The 11,276-nt window shown below is 34.6% G+C and overlaps 2 protein-coding genes across 2 annotated transcripts; one reads left to right on the top strand and one right to left on the bottom strand.

Moving 5' to 3' along the window:
* The first annotated feature begins 3,788 nt into the window (after nt 1-3,788).
* On the top strand, nt 3,789-7,097 carry LOC139852002 (ATP-dependent Clp protease proteolytic subunit-related protein 1, chloroplastic). The gene is made up of 8 exons (XM_071841221.1): nt 3,789-4,094; nt 5,152-5,267; nt 5,384-5,593; nt 5,694-5,798; nt 5,909-5,971; nt 6,120-6,231; nt 6,344-6,588; nt 6,693-7,097. The coding sequence occupies exons 1-8, from the start codon at nt 3,851-3,853 to the stop codon at nt 6,774-6,776; spliced, it is 1,179 nt and encodes a 392-aa protein (XP_071697322.1). The 5' UTR covers nt 3,789-3,850; the 3' UTR covers nt 6,777-7,097.
* A 567-nt stretch (nt 7,098-7,664) lies between these two features.
* Nucleotides 7,665-10,109, bottom strand: LOC139853258 (mitotic checkpoint protein BUB3.1-like). The gene is made up of 8 exons (XM_071842628.1): nt 9,905-10,109; nt 9,276-9,406; nt 9,102-9,184; nt 8,725-8,991; nt 8,477-8,633; nt 8,233-8,311; nt 8,048-8,148; nt 7,665-7,952 (listed from the first exon to the last, which is right to left on the bottom strand). Exons 1-8 carry the CDS (start codon nt 10,019-10,021, stop codon nt 7,865-7,867), a joined length of 1,023 nt encoding a protein of 340 aa, XP_071698729.1. The 5' UTR covers nt 10,022-10,109; the 3' UTR covers nt 7,665-7,864.
* Nucleotides 10,110-11,276: the final 1,167 nt, after the last annotated feature.

The following is an 11,276-nucleotide window of genomic DNA, read 5'->3' as shown; positions in this document are numbered from 1 at the left end:
ATAACGATGAAGAACAGCTACTGCTGTATTCGAAAAAGAAAAAAAAAATAATACAAACTCAAACCTTGATCATGAATTAGAGATCGTTTTAGATAAAGATTATAAAATGAAAAAGGTGCTAAATCGTTTACAGAAACTTTAGAAATCATCAATTTGAGCTGAAATATCAAAATGAATCCGAATTTCCCTATGAACACTTCGTTTGACTTTTTTGTAAAATAACTTTGACTCTAAAATTACAACTCGATATGATGAATTGGAATTTGAGGTTTTGCAGAAAGTTTCATTAGAGAATTTATAACGTAACTACACTTATAGATTTTGAAATGGGATTCGTTTTAGAGCCTTAAAAAAAACGCAAACAGGGTACAGGACCTGTGTTCTTCATTTTCTACTTAAATTAAATCAGAAAATGTCTGTAATGATGTTAATTGATAATGGTAATGAAAGAGGTGAATGAGGCAATCCATATTACTTGAACAATTCGATGGTTTTATAATCAATTTGAGTCGATAAGATACAAATTATAAACCAGTAGGAAAATATAAAAAATAGGAGAATAATAAAAAAAAATTATAATGCTGGATCGTGGGATTAAAAAAAATAAATCTTGATCATGATCCTGAAAAAGTTTAAAAGCAGATCACGTTTATTTTAAAAAAATAAAATACCTAATTTGTTTTCATCTGATTGATAATTGGAGTGGGTGTCGATCGGATTTAAATAAATAAAAATAATAAAAGTAGATAAAAATATAAAAAATATAAAAGCAGATCACTTAAAAAAATATAAAATTAAAAAGGCTGATAACCTAATTTAGGTATTTATTGTCTTTTTCATTTTATTTTTAATTATTATTATTAAGTAAATACATTAATAATAATAATAATAATAATAATAATTAATAATAACAATTATATTAATTATAATAATAATAATAATAATAATAATAATAATAATAATAATAATAATAATAATAATAATAATAATAGATAAAGATAAGAATAATAAATATGATATTTCTAATATTAATAATTCTTAAATAACAATACTAAATATAATGATAATTTATGTTAACGATATTAATAATTATCATAATAAATGATAAATAATAATAATTTTGATAATAATAATAATAATATTAATAATAATATTGTTTGACAATATTGATAATGATAATTGTAAATGATAATGATAATATTGTTAAATAGTATTAATTAATACTAATGTATTATTATTTACAAATAATTGTTCGTGAATCGTCGAAATTTGTCGAGGTTAAATGAAATTACGAACACAGTTCAAAATTTTTGAGTTTCAGTTTAACTGACTTTGATTATCGTGTCAAAATCACATAAGGATTAAGTTTAAATTTAGTCGAAAATTTCCGGGTTGTCATAATTTAGCAGCGTAACGAAGAAGCTTGAGGCAGAAAAATAGAAATGAGGGTGAATCACGCCTATTTATAGTGAGGATCGGGGGTAGTAGGGTGAAACGGTTTCATCGTGGCCATACGCGTGTAACGCAACCGACGGTCGACGTTTTTTGCACGCGCGTGGGCTTCTGTTTGTGGTACCCAATGTTGAGCGCGTGGCCCACACGCGCCTGCTCACTGTCACTTTATGTCTTGTCAGCCGAATGGGCTTCTGCGACAGTGACAGGCATTTAATGACCTCAAGACGCACGCGGAAAATTTAATGCTGGCCGTTTTCTTGTTTTTCTTTTTAATTTTTCGCTTAATAGTTTGATATCATGTGGCTCGCGTCACATAACATCAAACTGGGGGGACATAATGATAGCGCAACCCGCATGCGCATTCTATACGTATGCGGGTAATCACTAGCGTGCGTACGCATGTAATTTATGTGCGGTATGCGGTATGCGGTAGCGTGTTGAATGCCTTTGTTCTCGGCATGGCAGTTACTTGGCCATCAAGCCTAATATCTTTTCCATAATTACAACCGAGATTCGGGGGAGTTTGTTATGGACAGGATTATCACAATCTTAGACGGTTCTAGAATTAGAGTTTGCCTATATATACTAACCCTAATTATCATTCGAGGGACATCACATTTTACGTGGCTCACAATACATAATCATTATCATCATTCATCAAAGGTTAACAGGTTAGCCCCTCTCGATAGTTTCCTACAACCTTATTCGGGCCTTCGATCGACGACTGTCATTGAAGGTGGACTTAATTACCTAGCCACCCCACCGACATCATCATGTCAGCCAGAGTTATTCGCGGTAGCCGAACCGGAGTGCTAAGTTCTAAGATCCTTAAACCTTTTTTAAACGTATTGAACATGCATATTAACCCAAAATATATGCACGATCAATATGTATCACATATGAACGTACTCATGAGGTCATGAGGAAATCATTTTTCAGATGATAAGCTATGTTGAGGAATATATCCATTATTCCAATTATCCACATGATCAAGTTACGACACGTGTTTCTTTTAACTCATGCTTTTCGTCGCCAATTACACTCTTCTTTCCCATAGTCTAGTCTAGTGATAAAGTAAAATAACCGTCGTAATTACACTCTTCTTTCCCATAGCAAGATGCTTATACAATTTACTAGGAGTGTAAATAAGTCGAGTCGAGCTAGAGTGTATGTGGCTAGACTCGAGCTCGACTCGTTTAAATTTCAAAGGCTAGGGCTCGAGCTTGGCTCGCTTCGAGCCTAATATCTTAAGCTCGAATTCGGATCATTTGATATTTTACAAGCTTGAGTTCGACTCGTTAAATATAACATATTATTTTTCTTTATATTTTATTATTTAATTTAATTCTATTGTATATTTTCTGTTTATTCGATTTTATCCACTTATAATAATATTATTTATAATTTATACTATTATATAGGTAATTATAATATACTTATTACACTAAATAATTACAAACATTTTAGTATGTATAAATAAAAAACTCGTTTAGACTCGCAAGATCGTTCGAGTTCTAGATATGAAGCTCGAGCTCGGACTCGTTTATTAAACGAGCTTTAAAATAAGTTCAAGCTCGGACTCGTTTAGGCTCGGCTCGAATCTAGTTTTTAACGAGTCGGGTTCAAGTAGTTCGCGAGTAGCTCGGCTCATTTACAACCCTACAATTTACCAATCGCCATTTTAAAACCGATATATAACCGCTATGTATGAAAACTTTAAGCATACAATTCATATGTCGTTAGATAAAATCTTATAATCTTATAACAATAAGGGCGAATTACATAAAAAGGTAACCAACTTTCCCTGTTTTCCTATTCTAAGTAATCTATTTCGTTCGATTATAAAAAAGGAGTATTTTTTCAAAAGTTAATTAAAATAAGTGGTGTCGTTATCTTTTGTTAATTTTCTCAGTTAAGTGTCAACTTCGCATAACATGTCAAGTCCTTTATCGACCAACATTTTCAACTTGCGATTTTGACGCACATTTTCAACGCGTGATTCCGAAATGCGTTTTCGACCTGCGTTGTTTACATGCGTTTTTTAGGCGCGTTTTTTACCAGAGTTTTCAGCCGTCGTTCCGGAGTCGCGTTTTCAACTCGCGATTTCGAGGGGTGTTTTCAAGGCGCGTTTATGTTACCATATAATCCAATCGATGTGGGTTTGGTTAATTCAGGATCCATTAATCTGTTTCTCGTGGGCCAAGGATTTTGATTGGTGTTACCCGACTATCTCGGGGGCTCCCTAGTTAAACCATCAACGCCGTTAAAAATTAACGGTTTGTAACTACGCACCTCATCTTCGTTCTTCATCACAAAAATCACACATTTTTTATTTATTTATACAAAGATTAATTAAACAAACACCGAGTATATCCATCCATTTTGACTAGTAGCTATGGCGACGTCACTACTTCTTTCACCTCCATCTGCTCCATCAATCGACAATAGTAATCATAATAATCATTATAAATCATCATTTGTTCACAATAATATCATATATGCTCCGTTGAGGAAAGATGCTACTGCTAGGGTTACGGGACGGTCTCTCAGGTTTCCGGTGACTGCGATGGCTACGGCCGGCGATAAATCGCTTGATTACATACCTAAGCAGTTTAGGGAAGGAAACCTAAAAGATGGATGTAAGTCTGTGTTTATCTGTACATCCAGCTTTATAACATTAGGAATTTGTATTATGTGTGTAACAACAATGAATTTTTATCTTGATTTGGCTATGTGTTCGTGGATAGTATCAATTGAAATTCTTGATTAATGTGTGGTTTCGTTGTGATATTGACTCAATCACTCCGAGATGATGATTGAGAGAAGTAATTGTAAAATAATTTTTGGAACACTTTCATAATTGAGTTACTTAAATATAGGTTTTTAACTGATAATAATATAATTTCAAAGATTTTTTGTATGTTATTAATCCGGTGGGTGATGGTTAGTGTTGAAGTTATATGGAATCATTGTTTACTGTTTCTCTGTTGCTTTGAGCTCTCAAGTAGACTACACTGTGTTCGAACATATCTATATGTGAAATTTGAGTTATAAAAGAGAACCTAGACTAGATGAAGCGTCCATTGTCACCTTACGTTCCTCTTTTTTAGTTTCCTTGATTACACCAATTGTAGATCTTAAACTGAAGAGTGACTAACCAAACCCCCACCCCTTTTATTATATGAAAAAGCAGTGGAAACTGAAATTGTTATCAGCTTAGCATGTATTATAAGCGATAAATGGGTTTAGTGGGCATAAGGGGTATTTGTAGTTGTGTACCTACAAACTAGAAAGCAAGAAAACATATCAGGGGTTGCCTGCAACAGCTGCCATCTTCCTGATTGAACATTGAAAGTTTTATTTTATAGTAATTTTTTTTTTTCCCCCCAGAATGTTACTGTATGACTTGGTTATGAAACTTGTGATAAATAGAAAATAGCCTTCAAATTAAATGGATCACAACTATTGGTATTCATAGCTTTTTTGTGTGATGAGTTTAAGTCATGTTCTTGCTAAAAGAATATTATATTCATCTCTTTTTTTTTTTTTTTTTTTTGATGGCTTCTCACCAAATGGCTGGTGACATGATACCATGTCATTTTTGACCGTGAGCACCATCATGACATTCCATGGAAGTACAACTATTTATACAAGTTCGATTAACGTGTGATCGTTTATTTTTAATTATAAATGCAGTGATGGACAATTTCAAGAATGTTCCTCAATATCTGTACGGTCTTAGTCCTTCACAGATGGACATGTTCATGACGGAAGATAATCCTGTAAGGAGGCAAGCAGAAAGTGTCACAGAGGTCTCTTCATTTGCAGCTTCATTTTTTAAATAAATATACCTTTATTGTCGACGTGTTGTTTTAGCTGTACCTTTTTGGTTTGTGTAAGTTTTAACATATACTGGTTTTGTTGATAGGAAACAATCTCATCCTCGCATAATTACTTGAATCATGGTGGAATGTGGAGTCTATCTGGAATTCATGATAAGGGTCCCACCGCAAAATACAGTATGAGTGTGAGCATGTATCGGGGAGGTGGTGGCAGAGCTGCTGGAAGACCTAGAAGTGCTCCTCCAGATTTGCCATCATTGCTTCTAGATGCTCGAATTTGTTACCTTGGAATGCCAGTAAGCAACCAACCAACTTCTCCTTAATAATAATTTAATTAATTCATGTGTTGTATTTATAATAAATAAATGTCGTGATGTTTTTTATTTGTTGCTTCAGATTGTTCCAGCGGTGACTGAGCTTCTTGTTGCTCAATTTATGTGGTTGGACTATGACAATCCATCTAAGCCTATATATCTTTACATTAATTCATCTGGAACACAGGTGGTCCTTTTTTTTTTTTTCCTTCTTTCTATTTTAGTTTTAATGATTTTGAGACAGCACAAATTATCCTTATAATAATAATTCATTTCATGCCATAATGCATTGCCTAGAATGACAAAATGGAAACGGTTGGATCCGAAACAGAGGCATATGCTATTGCTGACATCATGGCTGTAAGCACCTGTCCTATATTGGTCGATTACGAAGTTGATATTTTGTAGATTAGTTTTTCGGGAAATGGTTCTTTTGGTTAATTATTTCCAAGCTGTCTACTTTTAGTGCAGTACTGATTTGTTTTTTCTATTATTATTATCATTTCAGTACTGCAAGTCAGATGTGTATACAGTGAATTGTGGGATGGCTTTTGGTCAAGCAGCAATGTTATTATCACTTGGAACCAAAGGATATCGTGCGATGCAGCCCAATTCATCCAGTATGTATATTATCATCATCTTCTTGGAAGAAATGATAATCATAGGTCGGTTTGAATATACCAACAACTGTATTTTCTAATTTTACTACTGTGTATTGTAAAATTGTTGCAGCAAAGTTATACCTACCTAAAGTGAACCGATCAAGTGGGGCTGCTATAGACATGTGGATTAAGGCCAAGGAGCTGGACACAAACACGGATTACTTCTTGGAGCTTCTGGAGAAAGGAATCGGGAAACCAAAAGATGAAATCAACAAAGACATCATGCGTCCAAAGTACTTTCAAGCCCAAGAAGCCATTGATTATGGTATTGCTGACAAAATTATCAGTTCAAGAGATAATGCTTTTGATAAACGGGTACGTCTTGTTCACATCATTCGAACTCAATTGATTATTATGTTGCAAGTAAAGTTGTGTTAATTTCTTGATTATTATTGATTTATTATTTATAACTTGGTCAGAACTATGATGAGCTTCTTGCACAATCAAAAGCTGCAAGGAGAGCAGGTGGCGGTGCACAGGCTGCTCCATCTGGATTTAGGTAAATTTGAATTCAAGACCCACCCTTTGATGAACCTGGTTGCTGATACTTATCATACTGGTCTAGCTTTAGCAAATGTACCAAGAATGATTCTCTGGGGTAGTAGAACAATAGTATTGTATTGTATACGGTCATGGTCATGATCTTCTGTAGCTTTCTTGTAATTTGACCAGCACCATAATCTGAAGCTCAGAAAGCAATGTGTGTGAGGTTTTACTTTGAACCTAATTGTGGAAAAATTATATTGTGTCCCCCGCAAATTCGGTCAGATGAATAGACGAGATTTATGACTTGTTCAACTGATAAACAGAACGGGTTGAGTTTCTATCTTCAGAGTGACAGTCTAGAACTTGTTGAACATCCAAATTGGCTATTTAGTTGGGTTCAATTTGACCCATATTGGCTATTTAGTTGGGTTCAATTTGACCCATATTGGCCTTGCTTATCTTCAAAATTGAACCATGGAAACTGGAAACCCGTGTTCTTTCATGTACCGCATGTCGGAAGCTAAGGTAAATAAAAAACAAAACCCAGCATTATTTCTTTTCATTCCGGACGCATAAATACTCGTGTGATTTTATCATGCTAAATACTCCACTGGATGAGAGGTTAATATTTGGACAATGTATATTCATTCTATATTACTGTTAATCATTTGGCTAAAACATAGTTTTCCCACATCGCACGTTGCTTAAAACATGTTCAATGAAGTCTTCTCTAAGACGATTCGTACCCAACTTTGGTATCAACTGGAGCATTTGGCTCATACATATTAGATGCTATATTTTGACTCAAGTTTACAGACTATTGCACGGCAATTATTTTTTATTATTATATTAATAAGGCAACAAGGCAGTCTCAGTTGAATTCAAGCGATTTCTTGAAGCAGGAGTGTGATATAATTCAAATGAAAATAATGCGTGAAAAGGGGACAGTTTTTTCTCAAGTCACGAATTATGATCCAATCGCACTTCATTCTGTTCTACAAAGTGAGATGAAATTACATCAAAACTACAATTCAATCATAGTACGTAGCAGTATATCACAGTAAGTGACTGCTCAGATGACATGAAGGGTGTCTCGAATTTCTAATTACGAAGCAGCATTTGGGTACACTTTAGGCTTTGGTTTCACTTCAACCTCATTTACACTGCGCACAAATATGGCATCTGGTTCATGACTGCAAAACAAACAGATGAGCTAACTATTAATAAAAAATCAATGCACAAATATACTATATAGTAACAAAAGACTAAAATGAAAGTATTATATTACGGTTTCTCTCCCTCCTCGTAAATATAACTCGACGCAACCGCCAACAATCGACCATCTCTGCTGAATGATAAGGCAGCAACGCTTGTTGGGTACTTCGAGTACTGAACATATATCATCAATCCAAAATGTTAGTCAACAATAACTAATGTTTACCAACAGCATGCAGTGTGTAACCCCAAGTGTACCTGATATAACCTCTTCTTGTTGTTCCCGTCCCACACATTCACAAAACCATCACAGCCTCCTGTTGCAAACGTACCATATCTGCAAAAAATTATAGTTATAATTTTCCAATTTAGTAGAGACCGAGAAGGATACATTTTTCCTGGGTAAAAACTAAATATTTCTATCAACATATAGTAGTTGTTGTTGTTGTTCTGCCTATGTATGTATAAAAGCTAAATGAAGCATCCCATACAAATAACTTACACTGGGTGAAAAGCAATGGCATTTACAGGATACACAATATCTCTTCCAGCTTCTGATTTCCTATGACACTTAAATGCATATTTTTTTGATTGCCCAGCTTCTGTAAGCTCAAAGAACTCCATAGCAACACGACCCTCCACAGAACTAAGTGCATAACCTGCAAATAATATAATTTAATCGTTGGTCAAAGTAAAATAACAACACATAGACAACATCAAAACCCCTTTACTAGATCACGATGAACAAACCTGTTCCATTCGGATAACAGCGTACACATCTGGTTTGGTATTTCAGTGAGGATTCTCTTCGTTGTTCGGGTTGGGACATATTTCTTAAATCATAGACATTAACATGACGTCCAGCAGTTGCAACTACGACACGGTTTCCAACAAGTGATATAGAATAAACACGCTCTGGTTGAGTATATGTTCCTACAAGAGCACGTTCTTGTGCACTTGCACCTCTCGGATCCCAACATTTGAGAGTCTTGTCCCAACTTCCACTAATCACTTGCCCTAAATAACAGTAAACATAAATGAAGATGCTGACCAAACCATAATACAACAACAAATAAGACAAGACAAGCCAAACCAAACCATCATTATAAATGAAAACCAGAACCAACCAGTTGCATAAGAGTACTCAATACAACGAACAGGTGCATCATGGCGTCCCAAAACATCCTCCCTTTCGTGGTCAAAAACAAGCCTGAGATATGAAACCAACATATATTCAAGTACTGAAAATCTTATGATATTAGATACAGTACAGTATAACAATAATAAAGCTGTAGCATTACCTCCTAACAGTATTATCTCCACTAGCACTAAAACCGGATGTATCGTCGTGAAAACAGCAATCAAGGACTGGACCTCCGTGCAGGAACTCTCCTCTTAGCACATTGGCACTCGCATCATATAGCCGAACACGCTATTACAAAAACAACAACAAGATATCATTTCTGTCACCAATAATAGGTTTGTTTTAACATCATATAGATATAGATACACATGTATGTAGCTAACACAAATCACGGACGTCATTAACTAATTACCATAAATATAAATATAGTAACATAACATCTCATCAAATCCAAAGCTTGAAAACCAAACGGAATTGTAAAAGCCCTGGTTTTGGAAGCTTAATCGTCAAATCTTGGGTAAAACCGTACAAGTTTAGGCATTTATATTTGCAGGTCGGTATACAGAAGTGAGTACGATGGTGAGCACTTTATGATAAGTGTTTGTTTTATTTATTTTATTCCTTTCAATTTCTAAGAAAAAAGAGATGCTAATATGAGTAATATTTACAATTAGTGTAAATTAAACACTTATGTTGTTAGATTTGCAAAAAATATCGCGACAAAAGATGAAAACTTGTGACCACGAGAAGAAAAATATATATAGAGAAGGCCGGGTCAAAACGTACTTTGTCCCATGAAGAGACGAGGAGATGATCGGAGTGATGAGAGAAACGCAGGTTGGATATGCCGTCTGTGGGAGGACTGGTAAGCTCAGTTCCGGTGACCGGTGGCACCGCCGCCATTCGAAAGTGAAGATGATCGGAGCTAGCTAGGGTTCAGAGAAGTGCGAGGGAGAGAGGGGAATGGGGGTTTTGATTTTTGAAAATCAAAATGAGATTTCAAATTGTTAGGGCTTAAAAAAAAATACCGTATATTTAAACTTATTATTTTTGATAAATTACAGTAGTACTGTCGATGGTATTCCAATTATCCAAAAAAAAAAATTATCCACACATTTTCGACATTTATAACCTAATCCTGTCGAATTCCATAAATAAATAACATAACAATATCAATCATTTAAAGTTACTTTATTTTGTAAAAACTCTTGTCAACACTTAAAAATATGATCATTTAAAGCAATTAGTTATATTATCTTCCCCATCTTAATCTTGTCCGAGGCCTCATGCTTAAAACTTTGGTCAAACTGAGCCAAGTCTTCATCCCCGAACACTAAACCTCCTTAAGACACTGTATATCAACTTACTCGAGTTTAGCACACAACTCACATGCACTCAAAACTGACGTCTTACCTTACCTGCTATATTCGGCACACCATCCTTATCAACCCTGCTTACATCACTAAACCTCCTTAAGACATTGTATTTCAACTGACTCGAGTTTAGCACACAACTCACATGCACTCAAAACTGACGTCTTACCTTACCTGTTATATTCGGCACACCATCCTTATCAATCCCTACTTACATCACATGAAGTAGCATCCATTTGTTCATGGGATATTTTCCTAAACCCATGGCAACACTTAAAGTTAATGAGTAAATCTGTATATGATAAAATTGGAATAGGTGTACTTCATTTAGCATTTTAATGACTCTTATATAAAGTGGTGACTGGGTTGATCACAATGTTTCTGTATACTTCGGTAGAGCACACTCTATTTATTACATGTAAACATATGTGTGAGCTCTATATACATCGGCTCATGTACAACTTGGTGGGTATACCCTTATTCATATTCAAGTCATATCTATTAGATTAATCGGTTTAATAGGTAGCATCCAGTTATAGTTTTTATGATTGAGAATGATTTAAGGGATGTTATAGGTTTTTCCACTTAGGAGGCTTGTGACGTTATGACACCCCATAACTTCTTAAAGGGTGGCCTAATAATCATAATTATAGTTTAACAATTATAAATAGAAATAAATATTCTAGTTAGAAATTATAATTTATTAGTTGATTTAAGCAAAAAAAATAAAAAAATACACAAGACTAGTCTGGACCACATGAGCCGAGTGCATATAATTTCCTAAA

The sequence above is a fragment of the Rutidosis leptorrhynchoides genome, chromosome 6, assembly GCF_046630445.1.
Source record: "Rutidosis leptorrhynchoides isolate AG116_Rl617_1_P2 chromosome 6, CSIRO_AGI_Rlap_v1, whole genome shotgun sequence".
Taxonomy (NCBI): Eukaryota; Viridiplantae; Streptophyta; class Magnoliopsida; order Asterales; family Asteraceae; genus Rutidosis; species Rutidosis leptorrhynchoides.
The sequence above is the reverse complement of the archived record's forward strand: the minus strand, read 5'-3'. Positions and strand labels throughout refer to the sequence as shown.